Source organism: Bos grunniens, chromosome 21 (assembly GCF_055505025.1).
Source record: "Bos grunniens cultivar Pamir isolate PY7600 chromosome 21, Bosgru_T2T1.0, whole genome shotgun sequence".
In the NCBI taxonomy this organism is placed as follows: domain Eukaryota; kingdom Metazoa; phylum Chordata; class Mammalia; order Artiodactyla; family Bovidae; genus Bos; species Bos grunniens.
In genome coordinates this window covers 11,221,912-11,238,582 of record NC_141185.1, presented here as the reverse complement: position 1 = coordinate 11,238,582, position 16,671 = coordinate 11,221,912, and the positions used below count along the sequence as shown (strand labels likewise).

The window sequence follows — 16,671 nt, the reverse complement described above, 5'->3', positions numbered from 1 at the left end:
TGAAAAATGTTTTAGTTCTCTTTGCAAAATACATTCTACCAAGTATTCCTGATACCATAATTTAGGTTTTGGATGAACTGCTTTTTTGTTTACTTCTTTTTCTTCTCCTTATATTTCCTACTGTGACTAAAATTGTATTAATTTCTTTTGTGCCATTTCTTTCAAATTTGTTTCTCTTAATATTTATCTTCCTTTTCCCAAAGGTCTAAATGATGTGTAGGTTTCAAATGTCCTTGGAAATTAGATACCAACTCTTTTTTTCCAATCAAAATGTACTTATTTTTTTCCTACCAGGATGGGATATTATTCTCCCTGCTGACTTAAATCCAATGTTTATTTCCCAGCCTAACAAGATGAGGCCATTAAAAATACTTTGGTTTTTCTGCACACACTTTCTCTCTTCCTCTCTTTATGAAATATTTGAGAGTTCTTTATTTCCCCTATTTTTTGTGTGTGATAAGGTGAAAAATAGGTCATTAAAATATATCCATGTTCAAATTCCTTAAAACTTATGAATGTCATCTTTATGCTGAAAAAAAGGTCAAAGGATGGTAGGATTATTATTTTTTTCTATTTTTTAGATTTAATTTTATTTAACGTTACAGTATTGTATTGGTTTTGCCATATATCGAAATGAACCTGTCACAGGTATTCATGTGCTCCCCATCCTGAACCCTCCTCCCTCCTTCCTCCCCATACCACCCCTCTAGGTCGTCCCAGTGCACCAGCCCCAAGCATCCAGTATTGTGCATCGAACCCAGACTGGCGACTTGTTTCATATATGATATTATACATCTTTCAATGCCATTCTCCCAAATCATCCCACCCTCTCCCTCTCCCACAGAGTCCAAAGGACTCTTCTATATACATCAGTGTCTCTTTTGCTGTCTCGTATACAGGGTTATTGTTACCATCTTTCTAAATTCCATATATAAGCGTTAATATACTGTATTGGTGTTTTTCTTTCTGATTTACTTCCCTCTGTATAATAGGCTCCAGTTTCATCCACCTCATTAAAACTGATTCAAATATATTCTTTTTAATGGCTGAGTAATACTCCATTGTGTATATGTACCTCATCTTTCTTATCCATTCATCGGCTGATGGACATCTAGGTTGCTTCCATGTCCTGGCTATTATAAACAGTGCTGTGATGAATATTGGGGTACACGTGTCTCTTTCAATTCTGGTTTCCTCAGTGTGTATGCCCAGCAGTGGGATTGCTGAATCATAAGGCAGTTCTATTTCCAGTTTTTTAAGGCATCTCCAGACTGTTCTCCGTAGTGGCTGTACTAGTTTGCATTCCCACCAACAGTGTAAGAGGGTTCCCTTTTCTCCACACCCTCTCCAGCATTTATTGCTTGTAGACTTTTGGATCGCAGCCATTCTGACTGGCGTGAAATGGTACCTCACAGTGGTTTTGATTTGCATTTCTCTGATAATGAGTGATGTTGAGCATCTTTTTATGTGTTTGTTAGCCATCTGCATGTCTTCTTTGGAGAAATGTCTATTTAGTTCTTTGGCCCATTTTTTGATTGGGTCATTTATTTTTCTGGAATTGAGCTGTAGGAGTTGCTTGTATATTTTTGAGATTAGTTGTTTGTCAGTTGCTTCATTTGCTATTATTTTCTCCCATTCTGATGGCTGTCTTTTCACCTTGCTTATAGTTTCCTTTGTTGTGCAGAAGCTTTTAAGTTTAGTTAGGTCCCATTTGATTATTTTTGCTTTTATTTCCAATATTCTGGGAATTGGGTCATAGAGGATCCTGCTGTGATGTATGTCGGAGAGTGTATTGCCTATGTTATCCTCTAGGAGTTTTATAGTTTCTGGTCTTACGTTGAGATCTTTAATCCATTTTGAGTTTATTTTTGTGTATGGTGTTAGAAAGTGCTCTAGTTTCATTCCTTTACAAGTGGTTGACCAGTTTTCCCAGCACCACTTGTTAAAGAGGTTGTCTTTAATCCATTGTATATTCTTGCCTCCTTTGTCAAAGATAAGGTGTCCATATGTGCATGGATTTATCTTTGGGCTTTCTATTTTGTTCCATTGATCTATATTTCTGTCTTTGTGCCAGCACCATACTGTCTTGATAACTGTGGCTTTGTAGTAGAGCCTGAAGTCAGGCAGGTTGATTCCTCCAGTTCCATTCTTCTTTCTCAAGATAGCTTTGGCTATTCAAGGTTTTTTGTATTTCCATACAAATTGTGAAATTATTTGTTCTAGCTCTGTGAAGAATACCGTTGGGAGCTTGATAGGGATTGCATTGAATCTATAAATTGCTTTGGGTAGTATACTCATTTTCACTATATTGATTCTTTCAATCCATGAACATGGTATATTTCTCCATCTATTAGTGTCCTCTTTGATTTCTTTCACCAGTGTTTTATAGTTTTCTATATATAGGTCTTTAGTTTCTTTAGATAGATATATTCCTAAGTATTTTATTCTTTCCGTTGCAGTGTGAATGGAATTGTTTCCTTAATTTCTCTTTCTGTTTTCTCATTATTAGTGTATAGGAATGCAAGGGATTTCTGTGTGTTCATTTTATATCCTGCAACTTTACTATATTCATTGATTAGTTCTAGTAATTTTCTGGTGGAGTCTTTAGGGTTTTCTATGTAGAGGATCATGTCATCTGCAAACAGTGAGAGTTTTACTTCTTCTTTTCCAATTTGGATTCCTTCTACTTCTTTTTCTGCTCTGATTGCTGAGACCAAAACTTCCAAAACTATGTTGAATAGTAATGGTGAAAGTGGGCATCCTTGTCTTGTTCCTGACTTTAGAGGAAATGCTTTCAATTTTTCACCATTAAGGATAATGTTTGCTGTGGGTTTGTCATATATAGCTTTTATTATGTTGAGGTATGTTCCTTCTATTCCTGCTTTCTGGAGAGTTTTTAATTATAAATGGATGTTGAATTTTGTCAAAGGCTTTCTCTGCATCTATTGAGATAATCATATGGTTTTCATTTTTCAATTTATTAATGTGGTATATTACATTGATTGATTTGTGGATATTGAAGAATCCTTGCATCCCTGGGATAAAGCCCACTTGGTCATGGTGTATGATCTTTTTAATGTGTTGTTGGATTCTGATTGCTAGAATTTTGTTAAGGATTTTTGCATCTATGTTCATCAGTGATATTGGCCTGTAGTTTTCTTTTTTTGTGGCATCTTTGTCAGGTTTTGGTATTAGGGTGATGGTGGCCTCATAGAATGAGTTTGGAAGTTTACCTTCCTCTGCAATTTTCTGGAAGAGTTTGAGTAGGATAGGTGTTAGCCTTGGAAAATTCAGAAAAATTGAAATCATTCCAAGCATCTTTTCTGACCACAATGCAGTAAGATTAGATCTCAATTACAGGAGAAAAACTGTTAAAAATTCCAATATATGGAGGCTGAACAACACGCTGCTGAATAACCAACAAATCCCAGAAGAAATCAAAAAAGAAATCAAAATTTGCATAGAAACGAATGAAAATGAAAACACAACAACCCAAAACCTGTGGGACACTGTAAAAGCAGTCCTAAGGGGAAGTTCATAGCAATACAGGCATACCTCAAGAAACAAGAAAAAAGTCAGGCTTCTGGGTAGCGAATTACTCCCGCCCCCAGGACCGGCGCCTTCCTTTCCGTCCCTGACGCCACTGAGGTCGAACGCGCGAGGCTGCTCTGCCACCGCTGAGATGCGTTACATTGCCTCCTATTTGTCGGCCGCCCTCGGGGGCAACTCCTCCCCCAGCGCCAAGGACATCAAAAAGATCCTGGACAGCGTGGGCATCGAGGCAGACGACGACCGGCTCAACAAGGTCATCAGTGAGCTCCACGGAAAGAACATCGAGGACGTCATTGCTCAGGGTATCGGCAAGCTGGCCAGTGTGCCGGCTGGCGGGGCTGTGGCCATCTCCGCTGCCCCAGGATCGGCAGCACCCGCTGCGGGTTCTGCTCCAGCCGCAGCAGAGGAGAAGAAGGAGGAGAAGAAGGAAGAGTCGGAGGAGTCAGATGACGACATGGGCTTCGGCTTGTTTGACTAGAGTCCCGCTCCCCTGCAAATAAAACCCCCCCCCCAAAAAAAGAAAGAAAAAAGTCAAATAAGTAATCTAACTCTACACCTAAAGCAACTAGAAGAGGAAGAAATGAAGAACCCCAGGGTTAGTAGAAGGAGAGAAATCTTAAAAATTAGGGCAGAAATAAATGCAAAAGAAACAAAAGAGACCATAGCAAAAATCAACAAAGCCAAAAGCTGGTTCTTGGACAGGATGGTAGGATTATTGATTAACACTTTTGATTAACTGAAGGATATTGAAATGGAAGTTGAGGAGTTAATTCTGGATTATTCATGTGAACTCTAAGTGCCAAGAGTCCTGATAAGAGATTGTTACAGAGATTTAACACCAGAAAAAAAGGAAAATTAATATGATGGAAGGAGAGATTGGAGTGGTATACCACAAGAGAGCAAAATTATCTTTTAACACAACAGTAGGTCCCTAATTTCCTTTTTAACTCCTTTTGTGGGGTTCAGAAATATGTTTGGGGTCCCTTGGACTTAGAGGATGGTATATTGAAAAAGGATCGAAGAGTGAGTAAGTAAATAGGCTCCAGTGGTCCTGTAGTCTTAGTGGCTATTGAGAGATTGTCTGGAGGGGTTCACTTCAGAGACGAGGAGCCAATGGATTCTGGATCATTACAAATTATCCTCTTATCGGCTATAGACAAGATTTTGACATGACCACCTTACATGAACAGGGGTTGATGATCTGCAAAATATCTTGTACCAATATTTGGGACCAGCAGACCAATTGGTACAGGACATTTTTGGAATCCAACAACCACCGTTCATGTAGGGTAGTCAAGTCACAGTCTTCTCTATAGCCTAATGACAGCATTAAGAAAAATGATGGCTCCCCTGGGGCCAGAGAACTAGGGAACACTCAGGTAGAACGTGGTGGCAAGATTAGAAGTCATGATGCATGTCCATTTTCATTTTCTCTTGAGAAAGAAACCTCCCATTTTCAGCTGTGACATGGGTTATCCAATGTAGAATATTGACCTCACAGCACAGCCTCCTTGCAGCAAGATATAGCCCTAGGATCAAGCTCTGGGCAATGGAGCAGAAGTGGAAAGAAGACAGGTGATATTTAGATAATTTCTCTCAAAGAGTAGGGTGCCTTTCCTTTTATCCCTTGGTTTAATCACTAGGCTGTGTCCAACTCTTGCGACCCCATGGACTATAGTCTGCCAGGCTCCTCTGTCCATGGAATCCTCCAGGCAAGAATACTGGAATGGGTTGCCGTTTTCTTCTCCAGGGGATCTTCCTGACCTAGGAATCAAACCCAGGTCTCATGCGTAGCAGGCAGATTCTTAACCACCTGAGCTATAATGGAAGCCCTAAAGTGATAGTGAAAGTCGCTCAGTCATGTCTGACTTTTTTCACCCCCGTGGGGTATACAGTCCATGGAATTCTCCAGGCCAGAGTACTGGAGTGGATAGCCTTTCCCTTCTTTAGATTTTCCTAACCCAGGGATTGAACCCAGGTCTCCCATAATGCACGTGCATTCTTTACCAGCTGAACCACAAGGGAAGCCCAAGAATACTGGAATGGGTGACCTATCCCTTCTCCAGAGGATCTTTCCAACCCAGGAATCGAACCAGGGCTTTCTGCATTGCAGGCGGATTCTTTATGAACTGAGGTATGGGGGAAGCCCTATCCCTTGCTCTCCCGTTAAATAGAAGGTGGGTGTGGCAATGAGCCATCTGGGACCTGGCAAAGATCATGAGGAATAAAAGCACCCTGAATCCCTTACAACATGAATTACCTTGTCAACCCGCTATTTACATCTGGACTTAAAACAGAAAAATAGACTGCAGCTTTGTTTTCATGTCTATGTTCCTTGTGATTTTCTGTAACTTAAAAATATACAGTCACTTCTGGAGATATTTGGAGACTGATAGGACATAGATCATGATCTCAGGAAGGATGAGCTCTTCTTGATCATCTCAGTGCCTTTCTGTCACTGAATATTTTTTAAGTTCTGTATGGATGCAGAGGCCCCTTGGACGTCATGGAGATCAAACCTTCAATCCTAAAGGAAATTAACCCTGAATATTCACTGGAGGGACTGATGCTGAAGCTCAGTCCCTCCAGTCCATCTCACCTGATGAGAAGAGCAGATTCATTGGAAAAGACCCTGATGCTGGGAAAGACTAAGGGCAGGAGGACAAAGGGATGACAGAATGAGATGGTTGGATGGCATCCCCAACTTGATGGACATGAATTTGAGTAAACTCTGGGAGATAGTGAAGGTAAGGTAAGGTAAGTCACTTCAGTCATGTCCGACTCTGTGCGACCACATAGACGGCAGCCCACCAGGCTCTCCCATCCCTGGGATTCTGCAGGCAAGAACACTGGAGTGGGTTGCCATTTCCTTCTCCATAGCATGAAAGTGAAAAGTGAAAGTGAAGTCGCTCAGTCGTGTCCGACTCTTAGCGACCCCATGGACTGCAGCCTTCCAGGCTCCTCCGTTCATGGGATTTTCCAGGCAAGAGTACTGGAGTGGGGTGCCATTGTCTTCTCTGGGGAGATAGTGAAGGACAGGGAATTCTGGCATGCTCCAGTCCATGGTGTCACAAAGAGTTGGACACAACTTAACATCTGAACAACGAACGATGCCACACTATGCAAAACAACAACAAAAAGTTGTTCTACTAGAGCTCAATTCAGTATTATTTGACTAAATCTTCACAGAGATGTCCTCCCACGCCTTTCCAGTCAGGGAAGTGTTGTTATCCGCATGCATTTTAGAGTTGAAGAGTTTAAGGTTGATCGATTTCCAGTAAATTGCGTGGGTTCAAACAGCTGGTGAATAGTACTTTCACAATTGAAGGTTACTTCATGGAAAAGCCATAAACTCAGCACAAAGCCAGTGGTTTGCAAACTGTGCTTGATGGAACCCCCAGCGGTCCCCAAGGGTCTGTCAGGGGGTGTCATGGCTCGAGGGTGGTGACTATGAGGGATGAACGGGTAGGTTTATTCCCTGAGCCCATAAAATACCTGAGATTGGCTCAATGAGACATCTAAGACATCAATATTAGGGGTGGAGGACAACCGGCTCTTTCGTTGAACACATAGTGAAGGGCAAAAGGATGAAGGTCAAGGCCGAGACCAGTGGCCCCAGACACTGGAGCTCCTGACATTCTCTGGGGTCCTCGGGCTCACATCAGCCCTGTGGGAATGAGAAAGGAGTGCCTCAACTTGCAAATCAAGCTGCAAACAAATAGCTTATAGCATATTAACAACCATGTGTGAGGGCCTTCCTTGGTGGTCTGGGGGCTTAGGCTCAGCGCCCCCAATGCAGAGGGCCTGGGTTGATCCCTGGTCAGGAAACTAGATCCCACATGCCAAAACTAAAGATCCCGCCTGCCTCAACTAAGACCTTGTGCAGCCAAATGAAAAACAAAACAAAGAAAAACATGTGTGAGTTTGTGTTTGGAAATTCCTGTCACATAAAGGCACGTGCACACATACACACTGCAAAGAAAACTCCCAACAAAGACACAAAACACAATGCTGACTTGGGATTTCCCTGGGGATAGAGTGCTAGGGAATATTTTCCAAGCTCTTTACATTTTCAGGGTTCTACATGATCCTCAATGAGGATATCAGAAACAGGAATAAAACACCAATAAGAGTCAATAACTCTTTAAAAAGAACAACAATTTGGAGAAGTTTTCAATGGTCCATTTGATGTTTTCTGAGTTGTCACATGTTCCTCAATGAGTATTTTATAAACAGAAGAAAACTGTAACACAGGATAGTTTTTGTGTGTGTGTGTGTGTGCTAGTTTTATGGATATTTTTTAGGGGGAAAAAGCAATTTCGGTAACTAGATTGTTTGAGTAGATCTAATGAAACCTGTTACCAGGAATGGTCATCTGCCCATTTCCAGTCAGAGGACAGAGTCCTGTGTTGTCCCTGCCAATGTTTCACAAGCCTGGGAGGAGGGCTTTGCAGGATAAATAGGCAGCAGCACCCGGGAAACTCCAGCATCCGGGCAGGCGGCGGCTCTGGATCCACTGCCCACACCCCGCTCTCGCAGGCAGGTAATCCGTGATGCTCCCACACTGGGAGCCAAGGGACCCCTTTCCCAGGGTGGTTCTGGCCTTGATCAGGGGTCAGTAGAGCCTGAGGCAGGAGGGAGGCAGGAGGACATGTGTCCAATGCTGGGAGGGTTCTGAGTCCTCTGAAGACCAGTCCTCTCTCTGGGTCTTAGTTTTCATCTTGCAAAGGGAGGGATGTGCCACCAGGGCTTCTGGGGACATTTCTTCTGACTGTTTTGGATTGTTATTCGAGCCAGCTGTGCTCCATATAGCTGTGCATCCAGCGTCAGGTCAGAGCTCCCCCAAGGGCCTGAGGTGCGTCTCCTGGCCTGGGACAGGGCACTGCTCTCAGAGAGCCCTGGGGACAGAATTAGTGCACCAGGTTCCGCTGGGCAGAGGGGTCTCCAGGGGGTTTTCTGGGCTCCACTGCCTCTCTAGGGCCCCTGGCCAAGCAGAAGGGAGGTGAACCTGCTTAGAAATAGAGCCTTAATCTGGCTAAATAAAAAGCACCATTCCTTCAGGATAATTTTGGAAAAAAATATTTAATTCTTTTTGAAAGAAACCATTGCATCAGCACTGAACAAACTGAACTCTTGGGGAAGCTGATCGCCTCTGTCCTCAGACTTGTGTGAGGCCTTTCCCCTGGGCTCTGGCTGAGGCTCAGCTCAGGCTTCTCCCCTCCTCAATCTCCCCACTTCCCCCATCACCACCCCAGCAGTGCTCTCTCCTCTGAATCCTGAGATGACAGGGCAGAGGTTGAAGGGAAAATGTCACCAGTTTGACCTCAGTCTCTCTTGGAGGTTTCCCGGGCAGTATCGCGATCCTCTGTCCCCAGGGTTCACAGTCTAGCTTGTAGAGTCCTAGAGAGGGTGGCCAGTGCAGGGGGTGACACATCTGGAACTCCTCTTAGGAGCCCAGAACCTTCTTCCTGTACGTCACCTGAGCCGTTCCACATGTTGGATGGAGGTGGGAACTGAGGATCAGGGAGGTGCAGTCACTGCTCGTCACCACACAGCACTCACAAGTGGTCCAAAAGACATCCTCGACCAGGTCCCTGAGACTCTGAGCTCACCCTGCTTCTCCCCACTAGGAGGCCTTTCCCGGTTCTTGTTGGGAGCACCCTTCATATGTCCACGTGGCAGGGGCTGAGCAGAACGCTCTGCCCTCCTTGTTCTTTGCACCAGCCCTCCTCAGGGCAGCCAGGCTCCAGCACGGCTCCCGCTGCCTGTGGCGGCCTCTCTCCTGAACCCTCACTGGGACCAGGCACCTCGACAGGAGAGCCTCCCTGAGGTCACACCCTTGTCCTCAGAGGTGGGGAGAGGTGCTGTGTCCTCTGATCAGTGCAGGGCTCCTTCCTGGGGGGGACAGAGAGGGGGCACAGTGGGAAAGGAGCCCTGCTTCCTAGGCCCCTCTGACAGTGTCAGCTCCCAGGAAGAGGGAGATGGGTCTCGCTGGACAGCACCTCACACCCATCACCAGCTTCCTCGCCCTGGAGCCAGGCACCCCAGGCTCCTCACTCTCACTCTCTCCACTGCTTACTGTGTGACCTTGGGAAAGCCCCTTCCTCTCTCTGTGCCCAGTCTCTCCACTGGGGAGATTGCTAATGATCACAGCACTTGACCAAAGGGTGAGAGGGAGCCCAGAGCCTCCTCGTGTGTGTTGGGAGCCCAGCAGGGTGCCTATCCCTGGAAGGTCACAGAGCAGCAGGGCTGAGAGAACAGAGACCACGGGGGACAGTGGCGGGGGTTGGGACATCATCTGACATGCGGACTGAAAGGAGCTTTGCTTTTCAGACATGAGGACAGAGAGAATGTCCCCCCTCCTGGCTCTGGGGCTCCTGGTGTCTGGGCTCTGCTCCAGGGTCCACTGCCTCCCAGAGAATGTGACTCCAGAAGAACAGCAGAAAGTGACGTCTGTGGATGGCCACTCATTAGCCTCCAGCAACACTGACTTCGCCTTCAGCCTCTACAAGCAGTTGGCTTTGAAGGACCCCAATAAGAATGTCATCTTCTCCCCTCTGAGCATCTCCATAGCCTTGGCCTTCCTGTCCCTGGGGGCTCATGACCACACTGTGACAGAGATCCTGGAGGGTCTCAAGTTCAACCTCACAGAGACCCCCGAGACAGAAATCCACCAGGGCTTCCAGCACCTCCTGCAGACGTTCAATCAGCCCAGCAACCAGCTGCAGCTGAGCGTGGGCAACGCCATGTTTGTGTCAGAGGAGCTGAAGCTGCTGGACAAATTCAGGAAAGATGCCGAGGCTTTTTACGCCTCTGAGGTTTTATCCACTAACTTCAAGTATTCTGAAGCTGCCGTAAAGCTTATCAATGAATATGTGAAGAATAAAACTCATGGAAAAATTGAGAAGCTCTTCAATGATCTTGACGTGCTCACAAATTTAATCTTGTTGAATTATATCTTCTTTAAAGGTGGGTGACTAGTTTGGGGTTTAGAGGAATAAATATTTATTTTCTGAGGCTTCAGGGCTATTTCCTGGCTTAGTCAACTGTCATTAGGCAAAACACTATAGAGAAGGCTGCCCTCAGCTTAAGGGGCTTCGGCACTGAGGGCCTGCCCCAACCATTGGCTTTGATGGTCTTTGGATTTCCTAAATTCCAATGTTCATTATAGGATGTTAGTGCAGGGAAGCTGCTAACCCTTTTTCTGATGCAGAGGGAGAGTTTTGTTTTGACTTAATCTTACCCGGCTGCTAGAGGAAGGATCTTCCCATTCCCATCATTCTTGTGTGTGTCCTTCCTGATGAGGTGGTGGTGGAGCCCTCAGGACCCTAGGCCCTGCCCACCATGGGCTGGTTCTGACCTGCCGGGGGACTTGGTCTCTGGAGGCTCCCGGTGAGGCCAGGGGTCTTCACGGTGAGAGAGACTCTGGGGAGCCTGTGCGTCCCAGGGTCTTCATCTGTGCTCTTCTATCAGCTTAGGGGGGAACAGGCCAGGCCACCATAAGGGAGCAGCCTCTACAGAAGGGAGCCTCCTAGACAGGATCCTATCCTGGCTGCAAGCTGGTCTGACGCCCGGTCCCGGTATCAGGAGGTCAACATGGCAAACCTCAGCCTGGATATTCACAAGGGGCAGAGTAGAGGCAGATGGATTTTGCACAGGGAGCAAGAAGGGCCAATAGGGATCCAGAGATAGATTATCAAGTCAGGAAGTGGTCAGCTATGGAAGAGACACCAGCTCTTGGAGACAAGTTAGTCCAGAGCTGGGGGCTCCTGGCAGAGTCCAGAGCAGCCCTCTTGGGCCACCGTAGTTGTCTGTAAATAAAAGCTTAGAAGTGAATTATTCTTAAAAACGAATCCAGGCCTGTCCTGCTATGTTTGGTTTTTGCGTTTTCTGTGCTTCCCTTTCCTTTTCCACTTCAGGACATTCTCCTTACAAGTCTCTTCCCCAGGGGCACCCGAGGCAGCCTCCCTTTCCGTCTACCCCCGCCTCTAACCTTGAGGACACAGGCAGGGGTGGAAACAAACAGGAGGTGGTGGGGATACACATTCCCTGAAGCCCCAGAGCCCTGAACTCCTCTAGAAGTCCTGGCCTCAGCGAGGATCCATCCTCCTGGGTGGAGACCCGAGTCCTCTCCTCTGTTGACCCCACCCTGCCCTCTGGATCCCTGTGTGGCTCCTGCTCCAGCCGGGCTCGCAAGGCTGCAGGGATGTGTGTCCTCCCTGACCAGCCAATGACTAACCCCTGGTCACTAACGTGTCCCCTTGAAGGACCAGGAGGTCCTGTATCTCCCCAGGCCCAGCCTCATCCCCATCTCTCCCTTGCCCTCCATATTTCCTGTTGACTTTGCATGTAGCACAACTAACCAGCTTTGCTTCATGCCCCCCTTCTCAATGCTGACCTGCGGGGTTCACCCCCATCCCCAAGGGCTTACCCATCTGCCCAGGCGCATGTGCACACCCTGGCAGGCCCACACAGAGGCACATGGTACGGGGGCACAGCTGGTGCAGGGAGGGTCTTCCCCACTGAGGGATCAGGGCAGAAGAGGGAGAGGACACAGTCCTTGTACTCACAGAGTCCTCATCTATCACTTCTCCTCCAGCCCAGTGGAAGACGCCATTTAATCCTAACGATACTTACGAATCAGAGTTCCACGTGAGCCAGAACGAGAGGGTGATTGTACCCATGATGATCCTTTACCTGGAAACCCCTTACTTCCGGGACGAGGAGCTGGGCTGCACGCTGGTGGAGCTCACGTACACCAGCAACGACAGCGCCCTCTTCATCCTCCCCGATGAGGGCAAAATGCAGGACCTGGAAGCCAAGCTGACCCCGGAGACGCTGACGCGGTGGCGAAACTCCCTGCAGCCCAGGTGACTCCCCAGGACCCGGAGCTGTGGGTTCACTTGCCCTCTTGGTCCTTCCCCCTCTTCCTGGACTCCTGACTCCCAGCAGCAGGGCCTCAGGAATGTCAGGGGGCGGGACAGTGGTGGGAGAACCTGTACTGAGATGACTTTGCCCTTTGCTACCTTAGGGACTTTGGGGCAAAATTTTTCCTTCCATAGGATGATGACATTAGAGGAGGGGACGGCAAGGGGACTGAGGGTTCCTCTCACATCAACATGTATTGAGTCAGTAGGATCCTCAACAGAACACCCAACGCTCACGCAGTTCTTTCTTTGGCTCCACCTTTCGACGGTGGAGAGGAAGGGATAGAATCGGGATGAGGTGAGGGCTCAGGTGAGACAGGCTCTGAGGACCAGCTTGACACTGTCTTTCCATCATAGCCACTCATTTATTCATTTATCCACTTGGCACTGGTTGAATTAATTAATGAAGATCGTGTTATGTCTAAGGGCATGATTTAGATCCCGAGTCGGCAAATAAAACACTAAATTCCCACCTTCACGGTGCTTAATTTGTGACTGGGGGAGACCGATAAGAAATAAATAACTAAGTAAGTTTGTACTCAGAGAGATGGGAAATGGTGAGGTGAGGGAAAATAAAGGAAAAAGAGAAGGAAAATTGGATCCAGGGGTAGTTTGTGATTATAATTAGAATAGCACTTAGGTGATGTTTGAGGTGAGGGACTGAGTCATGTGGATGTTGTGGGGAAAAGCATTGCTGACCAAAGGAATAGCCAGTGCAAAGCCTCTGAGGCAGGAGCGAGCCTGGTGTCATTGAGGATTAGTGAGGCCAGAGCAGGAGAGCAGAGGGAGTGCGAGGGGAAGTTGGGAGAGGTCAGGGTCCTCAGGGAGGACTCAGGTCAGTTGGAGTCTTGCAGATCCCTTGACTCCCCCACCATCTAAGAGAAATGGAAACTCATCACAAGGTTTTGAGTCAAAGAGCGAAAGAGCTGAGTGATGTTTTAGAAGAACCACCCAGGGTGCTGAGTGGAGAGCAGATGGCAGAGGACCTGAATGGAGGCAGGGAGGCAACCAGGAGCCCAGTGGGGTCACCCAGGGGAGGGCGCTGGGGGCTGGACCAGGAGGAGCCGGCAAGTATAGGGAGGGGTTGAGTTCTGGGTAAACTGAGGGTAGACACAGACCAGGAGGTGGGATTCAGGAGACCGATCTCAGGGGGACAAGAGAAGGAGAGGCAGCTGGGCCAGGGTCTGCAGGATCGGGTAGGGAGGGGGTGTGGGTAGCTGTGCGGACACCCCACAGTTTAAGGGGAGACTCCTCATATTTGGCATCTAAAACCAGATAGCCTGACAAGACTGTTAAGGGAAATACAGAGAGAGGGAGGGAGGCCTCAGGGTGGGAGACAGCATCTCTTGCTCCAAGAACCTGCCTGCGGTTCTGCTCAGAGCTGAAGCTGTTCTGTCCTCAACTGGGAAGGCAAGATGGAGACTCTGAATTGGATGATTCATGTCCCCAAGTCCCCTGACTGCAGCCCCCAGCCCCCCATATCCCCTCCAAGCCCCTGTTCAGCTCCTTCCTTCCCTGCCGCCCGCACTCAGGCCGGCCTTGGACTGTGGAACAGCCCCTCTGGCTTCCCACATTCCTGCAAGTGCATCCACCTCCTCCTAGGATCCTCTTCACCCAGTTAGATCCATCCCTTCCCCTGAGACTCAGGCCACATGCCATCTCCTGCAGGAAGCCTTCCTGGTGCCTGTGAAACAGCCCCCCGGGCACAATCTCCTAGCTATTGTGAAATCCCTGTTGGAGGAGGGTGTTTTCCTTGCCTGCAACCGTGCAGGGGAGAGGCAAGGACCTTTGTGGGCAACACCACAGCCCCAGCCCTAGGGACATTAGACTCTTGCTGTCAGGAATGCATAATTAGGAATTAAGGAGAGTTAGCCTGAGGGGTCTAGACACTGAGGAAGGATGTTCATCTTTACAGTATTAAGGAGGTGGTTGGAGATGAAACTACAGAAGATCAAACTGTGAGGTGGAAGAAAGGCAGACACTGTCCAGCGTGAATTCAAGTTTATCTTTCTCATTCCTAGACTTATACATCGACTCAGGCTGCCAAGGTTTTCCATCTCCAGCCACTACCAGCTGAAAGACATCCTTTCCCAGCTGGGTATCAAGAAAATCTTCACCAGCGATGCGGACTTCTCAGGAATCACAGATGACCACAAGCTGGCAGTTTCCCAGGTAAGTCTAAACTTTGCACAATTCATCCTTTTTATAGGAGCTTGAATGGGGGCAGACAGGCAGATGTTTGGCTAATTCTGAATTTGCAAATTCATTGAATTTCCTATAAATCAATCACCCTCCCCAGGACTGAGTTACAATCATCTTGGGAGTTGTCCCCACCTTCCCTGAAATATAATGTGACCAGGAGTCCATCATTGGGAAAGAATTCCCCTGGAGTGGAATCAGTGTACCCCGTTGCAAGCTCTACTTTTCATGCCTAAACAGGCAAATAAAATCCTGTGGCCCTTAGTTCTTTTCATCTACAAAATATGGTGATAGTTCTTACCCAGCATGAAGAAACTGGCAGAGCAGGTAAGAGGTACTAACAATGGCTCAGGGCCATCGTGATGAATAAATACTAAGAGCAGGAGAGAAGGACCCCAGGGGTCCTGGTACTGCCATCCTAGAAGCAGAGAAGTTAGAATGAATGGGGGTGGCTGGACAGCCCTGCAGTCTCCCCTGCACCCCACCTGCCAGAGGGCCTGGTAAAGGAGGCACAGGGGCCCATGGGGCCTTGTGGTCCAGGGCTGGGAAGCCAATTCTAGGCAAGGTAGCTGAGGGCTCAGGGACACGTCAGCTGGGGCCACAGTGGCACAGAAAGCAGTGCCGCTCATCTGCAGCTTCGGTATAGAAGGACTGTGGACGGTTCCCTGCAAGAAAAGTGCCTCGATCTGGCCCCTCCCCCTACACTAGGGGGTGCTTGGGGGACAGCAGAGTCTGTGAACTCAGACAGAGAGGGATCCAGATCCAGGAGCCCCTGCTCTTTGCCTCTCTGACCCTGGGCCCAGGACTCTCAGCTTCCCTTTCCACATCCATGCATCACAACGGCAAAGCAGCTGATAGTTGGATGGGAAACAGACAGATTGAACAGGTTGACAGCACAGTGACAGACCAGGAGCAGGTGGATGAACGTCGGTCCTCAGAGGCACTCAGGCCCCTGCTCACACCCTGCCTCCCTGTCTCCAGTGGTAATGTTCCGGTGTCCCTACAGGTGATCCACAAGGCCATGCTCGACGTGGGCGAGGAGGGCACGGAAGGAGCTGCTGTCACAGCTGTCATAATGGCTACCTCATCACTCTTGCACCCGCTAACTGTCAGTTTCAACAGGCCCTTTCTGCTTTCCATATTCTGCAAAGAGACTCAGAGCATCATCTTTTTGGGCAAAGTCACCAACCCCAAGGAAGCCTAGAGCTCCCCTCCTCCCTAAGGAGCTGGGTGCCCAGGTCCCTGAAAGCAGCCTGGCCCCCTCTGCTCATCCCTGGAAGGTGACAGCGACAGTGCTAGGGGCTCCAGGTGCACGGGCGCTGTATGTCCTGGTGACAAGGAGGCTCTGGGTCACAGAACAGCAATAAAGCACCTTCCTTGGACTGGAGGCTTTCCTGTGCGTCTCCGCCCTGCTGCTGGGCCCCAAGGCCAAGCCTCCCACCCTACCACACACGTTCAGCCCACCCCACCTCTGGGCCCCTCTGCCTCAGCCTCACCAGCCGGCCCAGGAGCAGGCTTTGCACCTGTGACCAAGCCCACTGGACCTCAGGACTAGAACTGCGAGGGGCCCTTGCTGCCGATGACCACTTCCAGGGGCTCTGGGTCCAGGTCAAGTTTCACTCCTTCCTCCCCAGGGCTGGGATGTGCCGTGGTGCTCACTTGCATGGGCTCTGACCCTGACCTCTTCTGGCACATGCCCCTGGACCCCTCCTTCTTGCGGCTGAGTTAGGCCTCCTTCCCCAGGATCACCCCTCTGCTGCCCAGCACCCCAACCTGGGAGACCAGCTACTCCCAGGATCCCAGCTGAGCTCCTCCACCGCCTGGCGAATTCCACCTCCTCCCCTGACAGAGGATCCCCATCAGCCACCATAATGGCGCTCCTAGGAGTCAAAGAGCAATAGACACACAATGTGTAATAACAGCAACACACAGCCCATCAGCCCCCTGACGAACTGGGGCTGTGAGATCCCCGGGGAGAGCACACGGTAATGAT

At 48.4% G+C, this 16,671-nt stretch overlaps 1 protein-coding gene and 1 pseudogene across 3 annotated transcripts; both read left to right on the top strand.

Moving 5' to 3' along the window:
- The first annotated feature begins 2,621 nt into the window (after positions 1 to 2,621).
- Positions 2,622 to 4,082, top strand: LOC147349067 (large ribosomal subunit protein P2 pseudogene; annotated as a pseudogene). Its single transcript, XR_015150308.1, has one exon. The product of XR_015150308.1 is annotated as a large ribosomal subunit protein P2 pseudogene (transcript).
- A 3,955-nt stretch (positions 4,083 to 8,037) lies between these two features.
- LOC147349066 (serpin A3-7) lies at positions 8,038 to 16,060 on the top strand. 2 transcript variants are annotated; one of them, XM_086365194.1, is made up of 5 exons: positions 8,038 to 8,091; positions 9,886 to 10,521; positions 12,152 to 12,422; positions 14,501 to 14,651; positions 15,685 to 16,060. In XM_086365194.1, the coding sequence occupies exons 2-5, from the start codon at positions 9,888 to 9,890 to the stop codon at positions 15,880 to 15,882; spliced, it is 1,254 nt and encodes a 417-aa protein (XP_086221320.1). In that variant the 5' UTR covers positions 8,038 to 8,091; positions 9,886 to 9,887; the 3' UTR covers positions 15,883 to 16,060. The 2 variants fall into 2 exon arrangements, with proteins under 2 accessions (XP_086221320.1, XP_086221318.1); XM_086365192.1 differs by having other exon boundaries at positions 8,038 to 8,095.
- The last annotated feature ends 611 nt before the right edge of the window (positions 16,061 to 16,671 follow it).